The 21,084-nt window shown below is 42.9% G+C and overlaps 1 protein-coding gene across 1 annotated transcript; it reads right to left on the reverse strand.

Moving 5' to 3' along the window:
* Positions 1-3,806: 3,806 nt before the first annotated feature.
* LOC311105125 (protocadherin alpha-C2-like) lies at positions 3,807-16,311 on the reverse strand (the record flags this gene model as incomplete). Its single annotated transcript, XM_084147148.1, has 2 exons — positions 13,972-16,311; positions 3,807-3,845 (listed from the first exon to the last, which is right to left on the reverse strand). The coding sequence occupies exons 1-2, from the start codon at positions 16,252-16,254 to the stop codon at positions 3,807-3,809; spliced, it is 2,322 nt and encodes a 773-aa protein (XP_084003274.1). The 5' UTR covers positions 16,255-16,311.
* Between the last annotated feature and the right edge of the window lie 4,773 nt (positions 16,312-21,084).

Here is a 21,084-nt window from a genome sequence, read left to right on the forward strand (position 1 = left end):
CATTTTGTTTAGCAGTCACATTTTGTACAACGTTTTAAAAGCAGATTAATTGTTTTCTTTGTTCGTTTAGTTCAATACTAAAGCATTGGCAGCAAACATATCCAGCATTACACATAAAATAACACTCTCATAAAAGTCATACATTTAAAGGTTTAAAGCAAACGTAGAAGGCAGTGAAACAATATAAAAAATGTACATCCTATATTTGGATGATATTGTATTCGCCATAGGGCCTAATTCAAAATGACACCAGATACTTCAAAACTTCCCCTCACTGGCAAAGCCCAGACATCCCCCAACCTCACATAGGGGCAGACCATGGATGTTTTAGGGAACTATGTGCAGTCTGCTCAGCTCTGGAGTGGAGGAGGGGGGTTAGAGGAGCTGTGCAGGGAGAGAGAGCATAGGCCGATGACCTCTGACCCCTCCTCCAGATCAGCAGTCTTTGTGATGTCATAAGGGTGTCTTTGTCATTGTGACTTCGTAAGAGAGGTGTCATAATTGTGACTTCATCATAGTGGCTAACAGTATTATTTGTAATGACACTGTTATGAAAAGTGAAAAATAAGAAACGGTGAATAATCAATGATGGTAGAGTAGGGGCCTTGGTAGACACTGTGAGTCACTCAAAATATCCCGGACCACATCTAACACTATTCCTAACAAAGCACTTACATTGAAATCTCCATGCAAATGAATGAAAGGCCTGATATACGTACATATACAGTACTGATAAAGAAGGCCTCACTCTTTCTTCTTTGATAAATGGATTGATTAAAGTATTCTAAAGAGTCTCTCACACTGTTGTGGAAATTCTAATCAAAAGGAAGAGAGACTGCAGATTTTTCAAACAATCATACTTTAATATCAATAAATTATTGCAATAATGTAGCTGGTCAACCCCACACTCTGAAGTGTAAGGCCGAGAGCTCAATCATACAGAAAATACAGAGGTCATATATAGCAGACCTAAAAATGCTTAATCATGGCTGGTTCCACCCCTCCCCGGCAGATCGGGGCATCATAAGCTACCTTGTATTCATAATCTGTTATATGTGCCAGGTGTTGTTTATCGCTCTCTGGCTTAGTTCTCAGAAGCAAAGATGACTAGAAACAATAACAGGTCCGTTCTGTTCCTCAAGTTATCTCTATCCCGAGTCACACCATGTCCTTGACTATATGCCCAGAAACCATCCTTTTGCAAAAGCACAGCATTGGTATTTATGAAAATCCTGTTACCTTGGGTAAGAGATCTCTTACTGTTGCCAAGCACATACAGTACCAATCAAAAGTTTGGACACACCTACTCATTCAAGGGTTTTTCTTTATTTTTACTAATTTCTACATTGTAGTATAATAGTGAAGACATCAAAACTGTGAAATAACACATATGTAATCATGTAGTAACCAAAAAAGTGTTAAACAAATCAAAATATATTTTATATTTGAGATTCTTCAAATAGCCACCCTTTGCCTTGATAAAAGCTTTGCACACTCTTGGCATTCTCTCAACCAGCTTCATTAGGTAGTCACCTGGAATGCATTTCAATTCACAGGTGTGCCTTGTTAAAAGTTCATTTGTGGAATTTCTTTCCATCAATCAGTTGTGTTGTGAGAAGGTAGGAATGGTATACAGAAGATAGCCCTGTTTGGTAAAAGACCAAGTCAATATTATGGCAAGAACAGCTCAAATAAGCATAATTACTTTAAGACATGAATGTCAGTCAATACGGAACATTTCAAGAACTTTGAAAGTTTCTTCAAGTGCAGTCGCAAAAACCATCAAGCGCTATGATGAAAGGAAGACCCAGAGTTACCTCTGCTGCAGAGGATAAGTTCATTAGAGTTACCAGCCTCAGAAATTGCAACCCAAATAAATGCTTCACAGAGTTCAAGTAACAGACACATCTCAACATCAACTGTCCAGAGGAGACTGCGTGAATCAGGCCTTCATGGTCAAATTGCTGCAAAGAAACCACTACTAAAGGACACCAATAATAAGAAGAGACTTGCTTGGGCCAAGAAACGCGAGCAATGGACACTAGACCGGTGGAAATCTGTACTTTGGTCTGATGAGTCCAGATTTTTGGTTCCAACCGCCGTGTCTTTGTGAGACGCAGAGTAGGTGAACAGATTATCTCTGCATGTGTGGTTCCCACTGTGCCACTGTGCCACTAGAGATCCTGGTTCGAATCCAGGCTCTGTCGCAGCCGGCCGCGACCGGGAGACTCATGGGCGGCGCACAATTGGCCCAGCGTCGTCCAGGGTAGGGGAGGGAATGGTCGGCAGGGATGTAGCTCAGTTGATAGAACATGGCGTTTGCAACGCCAGGGTTGTGGGTTTGATTCCCACGGGGGGCCAGTATAAAAATAAAAATAAATGTATTCACTAACTGTAAGTCGCTCTGGATAAGAGCGTCTGCTAAATGACTAAAATGTAAATGTAAAATGTGAAGCATGGAGGAGGAGGTGTGATGGTTTGGGGGTGCTTTGTTGGTGACACTGTCTGTGATTTATTTAGAATTCAAGGCACACTTAACCAGCATGGCTACCACAGCATTCTGCAGCGATACGCCATCCCATCTGGTTTGCGGTTAGTGGGACTAACATTTGTTTTTCAACAGGACAATGACCCAAAACACACCTCCAGGCTATGGAAGGGCTATTTGACCAAGAAGGAGAGTGATGGAGTGCTGCATCTGATGACCTGGCCTCCACAATCACCCGACCTCAAACCAATTGAGATGGTTTGCGATGAGTTGGACCGCAGAGTGAAAGAAAAGCAGCCAACAAGTCCTCAGCATATGTGGGAACTCCTTCAAGACTGTTGGAAAAGCATTCCAGGTGAAGCTGGTTGAGAGAATGCCAAGAGTGTGCAAAGCTGTCATCAAGGCAAAGGGTGGCTATTTGAAGAATATAAAATATATTTTGATTTGTTTAACACATTTTTGTTTACTACATGATTCCATATGTGTTATTTCATAGTTTTGATGTCTTCACTATTATTCTACAATGTAAAAAATAGTAAAAATAAAGAAAAACCCTTGAATGAGTGTCCAAACTTTTGACTGGTACTGTAGTTAACTATCAATATTCATACAGATATAATCAACCATATGTAATTTTTTCCCTCACAACACACATATAGCACTAGATCTTTGTACGCTATGCTGTTCATCCTCTGTAGCTGTTCATCTGACATATTCATTTTTATGATTTCTTGGTTTGTTTGATTATACATTTCCACACGTGCTCTGACAGAACAAGAACAAATACTTGAGTAAAAACCCAACATCCAAGGTCTTTCCTTTTGGAAAGGGGGTACAGTCTTTGAAAGCAATTCCACATTCCTATGTCTGTCTCTGTATATTCATAGTGGCTGTTTTAACTCCTGCAGCATGACCTGTAATACCCTCCTGCATTCTGTCTCTCTAGTGTATGTTCTCTTCACTGTGGTTAGTTGAAACATGAAGGGCCCTCAGTGATGGGCCATAGCCATGCAGAACCATGCGTGTTGAATGGTTGTTGAAAGATGTTGAAGTTGATTGGGGCTAGTGTGTGCTTATAGAGAGATTGGGGCATGGCTGGGGGATGGGGGGATGGGGGGGGGGGGGGGGGGGCATCATAGTGTCCTTTAGGTCCTTGGGGAGACAGTCATTGTGGGGCCAAGGGGGTGCAGGTGGAGTGTCACAGGGGGCCTGGGCTCTTAGGGGAGGGGGCTGAGTAGGGTAAGGACGGGGGTTCCTTTCTTCAGTAGACGGGGGGTTCCTCCTGACGTAACTCCGGTGGACCAATGGGGATGGGGCCTTATGAGGAACTGCTGCCACTGCCGGTGATGGTGGACCCCTGCGAATGAGAAGAGAGGATTAGACAAAGGTGGGAGGGATCTGGGACACTCACAGCCTTGTGATTGACCAGACTCTGACATGTCTCATGCAGCCGAGGTCTGTCAGTCAGACAGGGCATCAGGCAGAATGACAGAGTGGAGGATTCTGGGACGTGTAGGGGTGGTGGTGGGGGTGCTATCAATGAACACCATGCTCCAAAATTACGTGAGGGAGAGAGTTGTTGCTAAGTAACTGGGTGATTAGTTTCATTTCCCGTCCCTCTGCATGAAGAATTAGGTCACGCATCACATCGCAGTGAAGAGGAATTCACAAGGATCATTGTGTTGTTGTGAATTCATCAACAGTCAGTCAAACAATCAAACAGTCAATCATTCACACCAAAAACAGTACAATCCACCAAACAAACAGTCTAAGATACAGTAGAACAAGTCCCTTATCTGCTTTAGTGATGGGACTGACAGAGATGAACACATATTAATATTACATGCAGAGGACTGTATTTTACTGCTTAGGGTTGCAGAAATTTCCCAAAATGTGAAGATTCCCGGAATCAAGAGGGGAAAAAGCAGGAAATCCATAATCTTCCAACCAGGATTACTGGAAAGCCTGGGGATTTGGGGAAAGTTACTGGATTGTTGCAACCCTAGTTCTGCTACAGGTTCAAATGTACGGCAGCCTGGGTTATAATGTGTCTGTGGTGGTTGCAGGGAGGGCCTGGGAGGGTCCGGGTAGGACACTGTAAGATGCATCAGTCAGGGATCAGTTGTGGTGGGCGAGTGTGGGCGAGACATTTGTCAGTTTTCCATTCTTTTTTTTGCGGCCAGGTGCTGGGCTGAGTCCTCAGTGACTGGCTGCAGTCAGGAGTTACAGACAGGTGTGTGCCCTAAACAATACAACTATCACAGGAGAGAGAGCATACCTTCATCCATCCCCCTCTTTAATCTGGATTACAACTAAAGCCAGAGTTTCTGCCAAATAGATCACAGATTATTATTATTATTATTATTATTATTATTATTATCAGCAGCATTAATATTATTACTCTGTCTCTATCTGATGTCCTCTGAGGTCAATCAATGCCATTAGTTTGTTTCCCTGATAGGAAACCATCTAAAAGTCACTGTTCCGGCAGAGGAGAAAGACCAAATGTAATGTAGAGTTAGGGCAGCAGGACATAGCATCATAGTAGCATTGCTAGATTATGTAGTCAGAGCTGAGACAGGCCCAATAGGAGGGGCCTATTATTATGTAGTCAGAGCTGAGACAGGCCCAATATGAGGGGCCTATTATTATGTAGTCAGAGCTGAGACAGGCCCAATAGGAAGGGCCTATTATTATGTAGTCAGAGCTGAGACAGGCCCAATAGGAGGGGCCTATTATTATGTAGTCAGAGCTGAGACAGGCCCAATAGGAAGGGCCTATTATTATGTAGTCAGAGCTGAGACAGGCCCAATAGGAAGGGCCTATTATTATGTAGTCAGAGCTGAGACAGGCCCAATAGGAGGGGCCTATTATTATGTAGTCAGAGCTGAGACAGGCCCAATAGGAAGGGCCTATTAGTATGTAGTCAGAGCTGAGACAGGCCTAATAGGAAGGGCCTATTATTATGTAGTCAGAGCTGAGACAGGCCCAATAGGAGGGGCCTATTATTATGTAATCAGAGCTGAGACAGGCCCAATAGGAAGGGCCTATTATTATGTAGTCAGAGCTGAGACAGGCCCAATAGGAAGGGCCTATTATTATGTAGTCAGAGCTGAGACAGGCCCAATAGGAGGGGCCTATTATTATGTAGTCAGAGCTGAGACAGGCCCAATAGGAAGGGCCTATTATTATGTAGTCAGAGCTGAGACAGGCCCAATAGGAGGGGCCTATTATTATGTAGTCAGAGCTGAGACAGGCCCAATAGGAAGGGCCTATTAGTATGTAGTCAGAGCTGAGACACGCCTATTAGGAAGGGCCTATTATTATGTAGTCAGAGCTGAGACAGGCCCAATAGGAAGGGCCTATTATTATGTAGTCAGAGCTGAGACAGGCCCAATAGGAAGGGCCTATTATTATGTAGTCAGAGCTGAGACAGGCCCAATAGGAGGGGCCTATTATTATGTAGTCAGAGCTGAGACAGGCCTAATAGGAAGGGCCTATTATTATGTAGTCAGAGCTGAGACAGGCCCAATAGGAAGGGCCTTAAGGATAAGAGCCTAATATGGACAGCAATGGCTAGTTTGGGGATGAGGATCTGTTAAAAAGGGGCAAAAAGTTGATGCAGGCCAGACCCAATCTGGTGCTTTTAAATTCTGGATTAAGCCATGAGTAATGGGGCAGGGTTATCACCAGAGTGACATTTGTCATCAAAACAACAGCTCCTCTAACAAGAGGGAAAAAACCAGGACAAGAAGAACTCCACTGAAACAAAAGCAGACACGAAAAAGAAAACACATCATTTCTGTTAGGCCATTTAAAAAGGGGTTCCGGGGCGGGTGAGTGAGACTCCTGCATACCTCCAGCTGCAGAGTGAACTTCCCTCATTTAGGGTACTTAAGAACAGGAAGAAAAGAAAGAACCATTTCAATGGTCAAGACATTGCAGAACACAAGAAGAGGAATCCTTTATATATGCATGGTTATGGCCTATAACTATACTCATCTTTTCGTATTAATCATTCCATTTCTACTAAAGAGATTATCTGATTAATCTGGGGAAAAGTCTGAACGTCAATACTTCAAAAATATTTTAGCCTACAGCCTAAAACAGACAAAACAGGATAGCAGGAAAAATGTCATGGCAACCTGAAAAGGGAAACATAAGTTGGTTAGAAAAACGACAGTTTCAGCAATCCATACACAAACAAACACAGTCACCCTCACAACAAGTGCACAAATAATAACTTATTCTGCACATACTTACCTTTTCACAAGAACCAGCCTTGATCAAGTAAAACATTTGTTATACATTGGAATGAGTGTGTAAATGTTTAATAACATGAGAACAGATATTGCAGAACATGTAGATAGGCCATGGATAGACTGTGGATTGGCCATGGATAGACTATGGATAGGCCATGGATAGATTATGGATAGGCCATGGATAAACTATGGATAGGCCATGGATAGACTATGGATAGATTATGGATAGGCCATGGATAGATTATGGATAGGCCATGGATAAACTATGGATAGGCCATGGATAGACTATGGATAGATTATGGATAGGCCATGGATAGATTATGGATAGACCATGGATAGACCATGGATAGGCTATGGATAGGCCATGGATAAGCCATGGATAGATTATGTATAGACCATGGATAGACTACGGATAGTCCATGGATAGACTATGGATAGGCCATGGATAGGCCATGGATAGGCCATGGATAAACCATGGATAGATTATGGATAGACCATGGATAGGCTATGGATAGGCCATGGATAAGCCATGGATAGATTATGTATAGACCATGGATAGACTACGGATAGTCCATGGATAGACTATGGATAGGCCATGGATAGACTATGGATAGGCCATGGATAGACTATGGATAGACTATGGATAGGCCATGGATAGGCCATGGATAGGCCATGGATAGACTACGGATAGTCCATGGATAAACTATGGATAGGCCATGGATAGACTATGGATAGGCCATGGATAGACTATGGATAGGCCATGGATAAGCCATGGATAGACTATGGATAGGCCATGGATAGGCCATGGATAAACTATGGATAGGCCATGGATAGACTATGGATAGACTATGGATAGACTATGGATAGGCCATGGATAGGCCATGGATAGATTATGGATAGACTATGGATAAGCCATGGATAAGCCATGGATAGACAATGGATAGGCCATGGATCGACTATGGATAGACTATGGATAGGCCATGGATAAACTATGGATAGGCCATGGATAGACTATGGATAGACTATGGATAGGCCATGGATAGACTATGGATAGGCCATGGATAGACTATGGATAGACTATGGATAGGCCATGGATAGACTATGGATAGGCCATGGATAGACTATGGATAGACTATGGATAGACTATGGATAGGCTATAGATAGGCCATGGATAGGCCATGGCTGGATTTTGAGAACTGGCAGTGCACATCATTAGGAATAGAGAGAGAGGTGCACAGCAAAACAAGCTCACTACAACCCTGACCCCTATCTTGCTGCAGACCTCCTCCTGCTCACTTTTCCCTACTGAGTGACATAAGAGGAGGAGAGACAACCTCTGCAGCATCGAGGGGGGAGTGGCTGCATTGAAATGCTCCACAGCGAGGAGTTCAGCTTGACTGGGCTCACTGAGAGAGAGAGAGAGAGGGGGGGGGGGGGGTATTATAAATCATTTTACATCAGGGGATGGAGATATTTGATGAAATTAAATTCAATAAACATATACAGAATTAGAATAGATCATGTGATGTCAATGATGAGAGGAAGCCATTTGGCCCATCTAGACTCATGAAGGACAGTAAGTCTAATGTGAAACCATAACCTTGTTTGTTTTGAAAGCTCAAGGGGTTTCATTCTCCTCATATTCTAGTAGGCTGTACCATATATAAACAACATTGCTGCTGGCGCTGTGTGATCTCCATCACTGTGTGTTAGCTGTACAAGGATGCAGTATGCAGGCACAGTCAGTGCGGTAAAATATAGGCCACACGCCACTCAACCTGTCAGACCAAATTAGAGAGGCTTTTTTTCCCAGCAGGTGCAGCAGCTGTGTGTTGAGGTGCTAGAGGGATAAAATATGAATTTATAACAGGTGAATGCATTTATAACAGGTGAATGCATTTCAGAGAGAAAGGAACTAGATCTGATTACCTGGCAATGCCAAAAGGTGACCTGTTTTTAGACTGGTAATGTGATGGAAGGTGGAATTGTTACACCTCCCCTTTCAACACCTGACACTTTGTATACGGTATATCCGGGTAAACAGTATGCAACAAGTTTGTGTGAATAATTAATGTGATGCCAAAAACATTATCAAATGTAATCTTACACATTTTCAGTTTCAGTAATTTTCGAAGTTGCTGTTATAAACAGTATTTTACGAAATCATCATTGCTTCTTTTCAGAAATAAACAGAACATTTGACCAAAGTGTTATTCATGCTGCCAACTTGTTTTTTCCTGTTGTTCTTACACAGTAGTGTGGTTCTAATGAACATTTGGTGTTGCTCTCTCATTACTGTAACTTACGAACAACTTCACTGGGTTGACATTACTTTGCTTGTTCTGGAACTGGACGTGCATGCATTGTCTATACAGTCAGGTCCATAATTATTTAATTTAATTTGTTTATTTAACCTTTATTTAACTAGGCATGTCAGTTAAGAACACATTCTTATTTATAATGACGGCCTACCCCGGCCAAACCCGGACGACGCTGGGCCAATTGTGCTCCCTTGATAAAGGTGAGCAAAAAAGACTCTATAAAATAAATAATACAAATATTGAGATATATTGTATGCTCCAAAAATGTAGAAATTATATATTATTTTATACTAATACAATTGCTCAGAGAAAGAGATTTTGTTTAACAAGTAATAAAAACAAATATAAAAAAGGTAGGGGCCAAAATTATTGGCACCCCTGCTGTCAATATACTTCAGCACCCTCCCCTTGCGAGGATAACGACTCTGAGCATTTTCTAAAATGTTTTATGAGATTGGAGAACATGTTGAGAGGGATCTTAGACTATTCCTCCATACAGAGTCTATCCAGATCCTTGTTATCCTTCGTTTGCTCTCATGGACTACCCTCTTCAATCCACAGGTTTTCAATTGGGTTCAAGTCCGTAGACTGAGATGGCCATTGCAAAATGTTGAATTTGTGGTCAATTAACCATTTCTTTGTGTATTTTGATTAGTACTTGGGGTTATTGTCTTGCTGAAAGATCCAATATGCTTCTGTTTTTCAATGCCAAAACCCACCAAAGACCAAATATTAATGTAATCTCACCATAGCACCAGTTCCAATCCAAATGCCAATGCCGTTTATTAAACTCTGGGTGGTGCTTTGGTTAGATGACATGAAAATAGAGGTCTTTGGTCACGCACACCAGTGGTGGGTTTGGCGTGTAAAAACAGAAGCATATGCAGAAAAGTACCTAATACCTCTGGTAAAATATGGTGGTGGATCTTTGATGTTGTGGCGCTATTTTGCTTCCACTGGTTTTGGGGCCCTTGTTAAGGTTAACGACATCATGTTCTTTACGAAGTACCAGGACATTTTCACCAAAAACCTGGTTGCCTCTGCCAGGAGTGGATCTTCCAGCAAGAAAATAACCCCAAGCACTAATAAAAATCCACAAAGAAATGGTTAATTGACTACAAAATCAACATCGGTCTCCAGACTTGAACCCAATTTAAAAGTTGTGGTTTGAATTGTAAGAGGGCAGTCCACATTGCAGACGAAGGATATCAAGGATCTGAAAAGACTCTGTATGAAGGAATGGTCTAAGATCCCTCCCAACATCATCTCTAATCTCAAAAAACATTTTAGAAAAAGGCTCAGTGTTGTTGTCCCTGTCCCCATAGGAGAACCCTTTATGGTTCCATGTAGAACCTTCTGTGGAAAGGTTCTACATAGGATATTCCCCAATGCTGGAAGGGGGGCCCCGAGTGAAAGAGTTTGGGAACCCCTGTTTTAGAACACACACTCTTAGAAAAAAAGGTGCCTTTGGAAAGTATTCAGACCCCTTTACTTTTTCCACATTTTGTTACGTTACATTTACATTTAAGTCATTTAGCAGACGTTCTCATCCAGAGCGACTTACAAATTGGTGCATTCAACTTATTGGTGTTACAGCCTTATTCTAAAATTGATTAAAATATTATTTTTTTCTCAGCAGTCTACACACAATACCCCATAATGACAAAGCGAAAACAGGTTTTTAAAAATGTTTGCACCTTACTTACGTAAGTATTCAGACCCTTTGCTATGAGACTCGAAATTGAGCTCGGGTGCATCCTGTTTCAATTGATCATCCTTGAGATGTTTCTACAACTTGATTGGAGTCTACCTGTGGTAAATTCAATTGATTGGACATGATATGGAAAGGTACACACCTGCCTATATACAGTGCCTTGCAAAAGTATTTATCCCCCTTGGCATTTTTCCTATTTTGTTGCATTACAACCTGTAATTTAAATGGATTTTTATTTGGATTTCATGTAATAGACATACACAAAATAGTCCAAATTGGTGAAGTGGAATGAAAAAAACAACTTGTTTCAAAAAATTCTAAAAAAATAAGTAACAGAAAAGTGGTGCGTGCATATGTATTCACACCCTTTGCTATGAAGACCCTAAATAAGATCTGCTGCAACCAATTACCTTCAGAAGTCACATAATTAGTTAAATAAAGTCCACCTATGTGCAATCTAAGTGTCACATGATCTGTCACATGATCTCAGTATATATATACCTGTTCTGAAAGGCCCCAGAGTCTACAACACCACTAAGTGAGGGGCACCACCAAGCAAGTGGCACCATGAAGAACAACGAGCTCTCCAAACAGGTCAGGGACAAAGTTGTGGAGAAGTACAGATCAGAGTTGGGTTACAAAGAGACCAACGATAACCCTGCAGGAGCTGCAAAGCTCCACAGCGAAGATTGGAGTATCTGTCCATTGGACCACTTTAAGACATACACTCCACAGAGCTGGGCTTTACGGAAGAGTGGCCAGAAAAAAGCCATTGCTTAAAGAAAAAAATAAGCAAACACGTTTGGTGTTCGCCAAAAGGCATGTGGGAGACTCCCCAAACATATGGAGGAAGGTACTCTGGTCAGATGAGACTAAAATTGAGCTTTTTGGCCATCAAGGAAAACGCTATGTCTGGCGCAAACCCAACACCTCTCATCACCCCGAGAACACCAACCCCACAGTGAAGCATGGTGGTGGCAGCATCATGCTGTGGGGATGTTTTTCATCGGCAGGGACTGGGAAACTGGTCAGAATTGAAGGAATGATGGATGCCGCTAAATACAGGAAAATTCTTGAGGGAAACCTGTTTCAGTCTTCCAGAGATTTGAGACTGGAACGGAGGTTCACCTTCCAGCAGGACAATGACCCTAAGCATACTGCTAAAGCAACACTCGAGTGGTTTAAGGGGAAACATTTAAATGTCTTGGAATGGCAGAGTCAAAGCCCAGACCTCAATCCAATTGAGAATCTGTGGTATGACTTAAAGATTGCTGTACACCAGCGGAACCCATCCAACTTGAAGGAGCTGGAGCAGTTTTGCCTTGAAGAATGGGCAAATATCCCAGTGGCTAGATGTGCCAAGCTTATAGAGACATACCCCAAGAGACTTGCAGCTGTAATTGCTCTACAAAGTATTAACTATGGGGGGGGGGGGGGTGAATAGTTATGCACACTCAAGTTTTCTTTTTTTTTTTTATTATTTCTTGTTTGTTTCACGATAAAAAATATTTTGCATCGTCAAAGTAATAGGCATGTTGTGTAAATCAAATGATACAAACCCAAAAAAAATCCATTTTAATTCCAGGTTGTAAGGCAACAAAATAGGAAATATGCCAAGGGGGGTGAATTATTTCGCAAGCCCCTGTAAGGTGCCACAGTTGACAGTGCATGTCAGAGCAAAAACCAACCCATGAGGTCGAAGGAATTGTCCGTAGAGCTCCGAGACAGGATTTTGTCGAGGCACAGATATGGGGAAGGGTACCAAAAAATGTCTGCAGCATTGAAGGTCCCCAAGAACACAGTGGACTCAATCATTCTTAAATGGAAAAAGTTTGGAACCACCAAGACTCTTCCTGAGCATTCGGGGGAGAAGGGCCTTGGTCAGGGAGGTGACCTAGAACTCGATGGTCACTCTGACAGAGCTCTAGAGTTCCTCTGTAGAGACGGGAGAACTTTCCAGAAGGACAACCATCTCTGCAGCACTCCACAAATCAGGTCTTTATGGTAGAGTGGCCAGATGGAAGCCACTTCTCAGTAAAAGGCACATGAAAGCCCGGTTGGAGTTTGCCAAAAGGCACCTAAAGACTCTCAGACCATGAGAAACAAGATTCTCTGGTCTGATGAAACCAAGATTGAACTCTTTGGCCTGAAGCGTCACGTCTGGAGGAAACATGACCCCATCCCTACGGTGAAGCATGGTGGTGGCAGCATCATGCTGTGGGGATGTGGGAGACTAGTCAGGATCGAGGCAAAGATGAACGGAGCAAAGTACAGAGCGATCCTTGAAGAAAATCTGCTCAAGAGCGCTCAGGACCTCAGACCGAGCAAAGATTCACCTTCCAACAGGACAACGACCCTAAGCACACAGCCAAGACAATGCAGGAGTGGCTTCGGGAGAAGTGTCTGAATGTCCTTGAGTGGCCCAGCCAGAGCCCGGACTTGAACCCGATCGAACATCTCTGGAGAGACCTGAAAATAGCTGTGCAGCAATGCTCCCCATCCAACCTGACAGAGCTTGAGAGGATCTGCAGAGAAGAATGTGAGAAACTCCCCAAATACAGGTGTGCCAAGCTTGTAGCGTCATACCCAAGAAGACTCAATGCTGTAATCGCTGCCAAAGATGCTTCAACAAAGTACTGAGTAAAGGGTCTGAATACCTATGTAAATGAGATATTTCTGTTTTTTATTTTTTAATAAATTAGCAACAATTTCTTAAAACCTGTTTTTGCTTTGTCATTATGGGGTATTGTGTGTAGATTGATGATGGAAAAAGCAATGTAATAAATGTTAGAACAAGGCTGTAATGTAACAAAATGTGGAAAAAGCTAAGGGGTCTGAATACTTTCAGAAGGCTCTGTAGAACCTATAAGGGTTATTCGGCTGTCCCAATAGGAGAACCCTTTTTGGTGCCAGGTAAAATCATTTGGGTTCCAGGTAGAACCCTTTTAGGTTCCATGTAGAACCCTTTCCAAAGAGGGTTCTACATGGAACCCAAACTGGTTCTACCTGAAACCAAAAAGGGTTCTACATGGAACCAAAAAGGGTTCTCCTATGGGGACTGCTGAATAATCTTTTGGAACACTCATTCTAAGAGTGCATCGACTCAGTCATATTGTTGTTGCATTGTGCTTTGCTGTGGAGGTCATTCAGAGGTGGAGATCATGCGGAGGTGTTGGTCATTATTACCTGCAGAGTAGAGGCTGCTGAGTCGCTGGTCTCTGTCAGGCCCGTGCTCCTTGGTATACTGGACACGATGTATCTGGAGCCCGCCTTTGGCACAGGCTGTCTGACCACCAGCTTTCCTTTCCTGGTCTCTGCTAGAAACAGACTGTACCAGTAGGCATCGTTGGAGACCAGGGTGGAATCTGCGAGGGTCGAGTTCACGCTGTTCCTACTGGGAGGAGCCGCTTTGCTGGGCTTCGGTTTCTGACACTTCAGCATACAGGTGACCAATACGGTAATCAATAACAGAAAGGACACCGAGCCCAAGCCGATCACCAAATACAGGTTTAAGTCTGAAAATATGTCATATTCTAGAGGCACTTCAGTCATGTCAGAGTAGGCTTTAACGGCAGTCTCCACTGTTGAGAGTTTGACGGTAACTGTAGCAGAGAGAGCAGGTTCCCCGTTGTCCTTGGCGATGACAACCAGCCGTTGATGACGCGGATCTCTGTAACTGAACATTCTCATAGTCCGGATATCTCCGTTATATTGGTCCAGACTGAATAAGGTGGCGTCAGTAGCCTGTAGAAACTGGTATGTAATCCGAGAGTTCTGGACCGAGTCTGTATCTATGGCTATCACCTTGGAGACCAGTGATCCTTTGTCAGTGGATCTGGGGATCTTTTCCTCCACCACGGAGCCGTGCGCGCGCCACGGAGAGACTATGACTGGTGTGTTGTCGTTCTGGTCCACAATAATGAGGTGGACAGTCATGTTACTGCTGAGCGGAGGAACACCAGAATCTCTGGCCTCAATGTGGAAAAGGAACTCCTTCTCTATCTCATAGTCAAACGTCTTTAGTGCGTAAAGATTACCGTTCTCCGGATTGATGGAGAACAGCATAGACATGGAGGTGTTCACTATCTCCTTTTCTATGATGAAATAAACTAGATACTGGTTTTCATGGAGGTCTGGATCAAACGCAGTGAGGGAACTTAGCAAGGCCCCAGGCGCGTTATTCTCCATAACAGGAATAGTGTAGAATGACTGGGGGAAGAGTGGCACGTTATCATTGACGTCCAACAGATGTAAAGTTATCGTTTCATTATCAGACAAGGAGGGCGTTCCTCCGTCCGTCACAACGAGCGTGATATCATATTCTGGAACTTTCTCACGGTCTAATGGTTCTGAGACTATGAGCTCATAATGGAAGTCAGACGACTTGTTCAAAACAAATGGCACCTGTTGGTTTATAGATAGGCTCACTTTGCCATTGTCACCTGTGTCCCTGTCGCTTATACCTACGATTGCTATGACTGTCCCAACCAGAATGTTCTCATTAACTGTTCTCTTATAAGATTTAACGGTGATCTCTGGATAGTTGTCGTTCGTATCTGTAACGTCAACTACAATTTTACATTGACTCAATAGGGGATGCTGTCCTTTGTCCTTCGCCTCAACATGCATCTCGTAAAACTTAATATCTTCATAATCAATAGTTCCTTTCACTGTTATCTCTCCTGTGTTTGGATTCAGTGCAAATACATATTGTGTTCTTTCTGACGTGTAAAGTGTGAATGAATACGTGATGTCTGCATTTGGACCTTCATCTAAATCTGTGGCGTTTAGCTTCATTACTAGCGTTCCAATAGGTGTGTTTTCTGTCATATTAACGGAATAAATTGAACGGTCGAATCGAGGGGCGTTGTCGTTTGTATCCAGCACTCTAACAATGATATTAGCTGTACCAGAACGCGATGGGACCCCGCCATCTACAGCCGTGAGTATTAGGTTATGAACGGCGTGCTCCTCCCGGTCTAAAGCCTTTGTCAAGACCAAGTCAACATATTTAGTACCATCACTCCCAGTCTGGATTTCGATGGTAAAATGCTCGCTAGCACTGAGCTGGTAGGTTTTTACTGTATTTATACCAACATCCGGGTCCACTGCATTAGGAAGGGAGAATCTCTCTCCTGGTGAAGCTGATTCTGAAACATCAAGCTCTATTCTGTCCCTACGAAAATGAGGCGCATTATCATTAATATCTGTTATTCCCAATTCTATGTTAAATATGCGTAAAGGACTTTCAATGATGACGTCCAATTTTAAAAAACAGTCGGTAGTCTTAGTGGTACAAATATACTCCCTGTCTATTTTCTCTACAATATACAGCTCACCTGTCTTTTTGTTGACGTCCAAGTACTTCTTGCTATGGAAAATATCAAGTTTAACCTCGCGATGAGCCAGACCTGCAAGTTCCAGTCCCAAATCTGCGGCTAAATTGGAAACTACAGAACCTCTCTCCATCTCTTCGGGTATGGAGTACCGGGTCACGGACAACGCGCTGCCCCATAACGCATAGCACACAAAGACAGCCGAGAAAAACCTTCTCTCCCGATGCATCCTGGACCGTGAACTCCAGCCAGAAATAGCTAGACTCCTTATATTCGGATGTTACTAAGGATTGTATAAAATCCTATATAGTAGCCTGGTGTTCAGACCAGTATTGTTGTTATAAATTAAATAGCCATGTTTGTTTCAGCTAAAACAGGTCTGTCCTACAGCAGAGATGGATTAGAATGTCATGGCTCCCGCTGAACAGAGCTGAGACATTTACTGGTGAACAGCGACACCATGTGGCTAACACAGGAGGGAAGTCAGGGAGAGAGGCCACTGGTTGATGTGATGCTGCAGAACTGGCTACTTTTACAAGACAGTACTGATAGAAATATAAAAAATAGTCAATATTATGCTGTATTACTAAGTAGGCTGTTAACTTGTACTATTGTACTAGGCCTATCTATTGTTTTCATGGTTGATGTGATAATCCGTGAATAAATCAAAAACAGTGAAATCAAAACCCCACTTCTAGAGTCCTAGTCAGAATCTAAAATGTATTTAGCACCTATCCCACTATCGCTATTTTATCTGCCTTGATTCTAAATGTGTGTTGTTTTTATTGTATATCATTTTATATTTGTTTCATCAGTACAGCTTTGAGATAACTCTGTAATGAAAAGCGCAATAAATAAATGTATTATTATTATTATTATATCTAGCGCCAAATCCATGTGATTGAAATTATCTGACCTCCATTCACTGATTATCACATCACCCGCGACAAAAATATGAATTAAATACTTTTTTGCTGTCTAGAATCCTATAATGTGACGCAACAATAGACCATTGGCTAGAATTGCAGCACCACGCCAGTGGACAGCTCCCAGAGAACACCCCAAAATCACTAGCTAGGTTTCCATCCAATTTGCGACAGATTTTCATGCGAATATTCTCAAATCTGCCTAAAACAATATGCGCATTTTCCCACCAGAGATGTGTTTCCATCAAACTGACTTATTGCAGATAAAAGACCGTGCGTGATGACATTGTGCACATACATACATTTATTTTATTATTATTATTTATTATAAAACATTTTTGCGGTTAAATTTACATGTAATGAAAGAAAAATACTAGTTAAATGGGTTTCCATCGCATTTTCAAGTCTACTGATAGTTTTGTCACAAAAACTGTTGCGTTATATAGCAACCGTGCCCACTCTGGTCTTGGCACGTGCGCTTTACTCGACAGCTTGCAGATAAAGTGTGGGTAGGCTTTTTTTTTTGTCAAACGGCAGCCAAGCATCGATCATCTTGTCACAAGAATAAGATATTTATTGGCAAGGATTATCAAGCTCATCACGTGCACTTTCACCACTCTGTGAAGTTCATCATAATTTATAAACTGCATGGTTTCCCGAGTCGTAGTGGGAGGACCACACAACATATCATCGCGTGACTCCAAGTTTATTTCGATATGATGTTTTTTATATCAATATTTGCTCATGAAGGTCTTTCCACCGCCCTTTCATGCATAATTAATTTTACCGACACAAAAAGATCCCACAATGTCGAACGAACATAGCCGTGGAAGTAGTTTTGGGGTGGGGGTGCTGCGATTCTTTTGCGGATGGGGGAGATACAGAAAAAAAAAATGCTCGAGCTGAAGACCTCTATATCGGTCCGCTAATACAGGACTAGTAAAGGCCCAGTGCACTACTTTTGTGAAAACATTTCAAGTAAATGTATTTCAGTGTTTACCAGCATTTGTAATTTGAGTCTGATAATTATATGTACAAAACAGTTAATCTGATAATACTTGATATACAGTGCATTCGGAAAGTATACAGACCCGTTGACTTTTTCCACATTTTGTAACGTTATTGCCTTATGCTAAAATTGATTAAATTGTTTTTTTAATGACGAAGCAAAAACAGGTTTGTGGAAATTTTAACAAATGTATAAAAAATAAAAAACTGAAATATGACATTTACATAAGTATTCAAACCCTTTACTCAGTACTTTGTTGAAGCACCTTTGTCAGCGATTACAGCTTCTTGGGTATGACACTACAAGCTTGGAACACCTGTATTTAGGGAGTTTCTCCCATACTTCTCTGCAGATCCTCTCAAGCTCTGTCAGGATGGATGGGGAGCGTTGCTGAACAGCTATTTTCAGGTCTCTCCAGAGCTGTTCGATCAGGTTCAAGCCCAGGCTCAAGCCCACTCAAGGACATTCAGACACTTCTCCCGAAGCCACTCCTGCGTTGTCTTGGCTGTGTGCTTAGGGTCGTTGTCCTGTTGGAAGGTGAACCTTTGCCCCAGTCTGAGGTCCTGAGCGCTCTGGAGCAGGTTTTCATCAAGGATCTCTCTGTAATTTGCTCCGTTCATCTTTGCCTCGATCCTGACTAGTCTCCCAGTCCCTGCCGCTGAAAAATATCCCCAGAGCATGATGCTGCCACCACCATGCTTCACCGTAGGGATGGTGCCAGGTTTCCTCCAGACGTTACGCTTGATATTCAGGCCAAAGAGTTCAATCTTTGTTTCATCATACCAGAGAATCTTGTTTCTCATGGTCTGAGAGTCTTTAGGTGCCTTTTGGAAAACTCCAAGCGGGCTGTCATGTGCCTTTTACTTAGGAGTGGCTTCCGTCTGGCCACTACCACAAAAGCCTGATTGGTGGAGGGCTGCAGAGATGGTTGTCCTTCTGGAAGGTTCTCCCATCTCCACAGAGGAACTCTAGAGCTCTGTCAGAGTGACCATCGGGTTCTTGGTCACATCCTTGACCAAGGCCCTTCTCCACCAATTGCTCAGTTTGGCCGGGCGGCCAGCTCTAGGAAGAGTCTTGGTGGTTCCAAACTTCTTCCATTTAAGAATGATGGAGGCCACTGTGTTCTTGGGGACCTTCTATGCTGCAGACATTTTTTGGTACCCTTTCCCAGATCTGTGCCTCGAAACAATCCTGTCTCGATGCTCTACGGACAATTGCTTCGACCTCATGGGTTGGTTTTTGCTCTGACTTGCACTGTCAACTGTGGGACCTTATATAGACAGGTGTGTGCCTTTCCAAATCATGTCCAATCAACTGAATTTACCACAGGTGGACTCAATCAAGTTGTAGAAACATCTCAAGGATGATCAATGGAAACAGAATGCACCTGAGCCCCATTTAAAGTCTAATAGTGTGTTTTTTATTTTTAATAATTGTGCAAACATTTCTAAAAATCTGTTTTTGCTTCGTCATTATGGGGTATTGTGTGTAGATTGATGAGGATTTGTATTTTTATTTTTAATCAATTTTAGAATAAGGCTGTGATGTAACATAATGTGGAAAAATCAAGTGCTCTGAATACTTTCCGAATGCACTATATATCAGTCAACAAGTAAAGGCCCACTGGACTACTTTGTGCAAAACACTGACTTTTCAGCAACCCTACTTCCCGCAGCTGTGCGAAATAACAAATTGTCTGTGGCATTTATCAAATTGTACCAGCATATCCTGTTTCCATCAGCGCAGTCCTGACTTTCCTCATGCGTCAGGTAATTCATCCGCATGAAATGGTTGGATGGAAACCTGGTTAGTGAGTCATATCTTACCTCTACTAACTGATTATGAGATCACCCGAAAAAATATGAATGAAAATACATTTTTTTCTGTCTACAATTGTAATGTGACGCAACAATAGACCGTTAGCCAAGGACCCTGGGACTAAACACCTCCCTCTGCAACTGGATCGTGGACTTCCTGACGGGCCGCCCCCAGGTGGTAAGGGTAGGTAACAACACATCTGCCACACTGATCCTCAACACGGGGGCCCCTCAGGGGTGCATGCTCAGTCCCCTCCTGTACTCCCTGTCCACAAAATGACTGCATGGCCAGACATGACTCCAACAGCATCATTAAGTTTGCCGACGACACAGTGGTAAGCCTGATCACCGACAACGGTCAGAGACCTGGCCGTGTGGTGCCAGGATAACAACCTCTCCCTCGACGTGATCAAAACAAAGGAGATGATTGTGGACTACAGAGTGAAAAAAGAGGACTGAGCACGCTCCCATTCTCATCGACGGGGCTGTAGCGGAACAGGTTGAGAGCTTCAAGTTCCTTGGTGTCCACATCACTAACAAACTATCATGGTCCAAACACACTAAGACAGTCGTGAAGAGGGCACGACAAAACCTATTCCCCCTCAGGGGACTAAAAATATTTGGTATGGGTCCTCAGATCCTCAAAAAGTTATACAGCGCATCCTGACTGGTTGCATCACTGCCTGGTATGGCAACTGCTCGGCCTCCGACCGCAAGGCACTACAGAGGGTAGTGCGTACGGCCCAGTACATCACTGGGGCCAAGCTTCCTGCCATCCAGGACCTCTATACCAGGCGGTGTCAGAGGAAGGCCCTAAAAATTGTCAAAGACTCCAGCCACCCTAGTCATAGACTCTTCTCTCTGCTACCACACGGCAAGCGGTACCGGAGCACCAAGTCTAGGTCCAAAAGGCTTCTTAACAGCTTCTACCTCCAAGCCATAGGACTCCTGAACAGCTAATCATAGCTACCCAGACTATTTGCATTGCCCCCCCCCCACTCCCTCTTTTACACTGCTGCTACTCTCTGTTTATTATCTATGCATTGTCACTTTAACTCTACCCACATGTACATATTACCTCGACTAACCTGTGCCCCTGCACATTGACTCTGTACCTTTACCCCCTGTACATAGCCTCCCTGCTGTTATTTTATTTTACTGCTGCTCTTTAATTATTTTTAATTTTAATTTTTTACTTATCAATTTTTTAC

This window comes from Coregonus lavaretus (assembly GCF_964263955.1).
Source record: "Coregonus lavaretus genome assembly, chromosome: 29".
Taxonomy (NCBI): Eukaryota; Metazoa; Chordata; class Actinopteri; order Salmoniformes; family Salmonidae; genus Coregonus; species Coregonus lavaretus.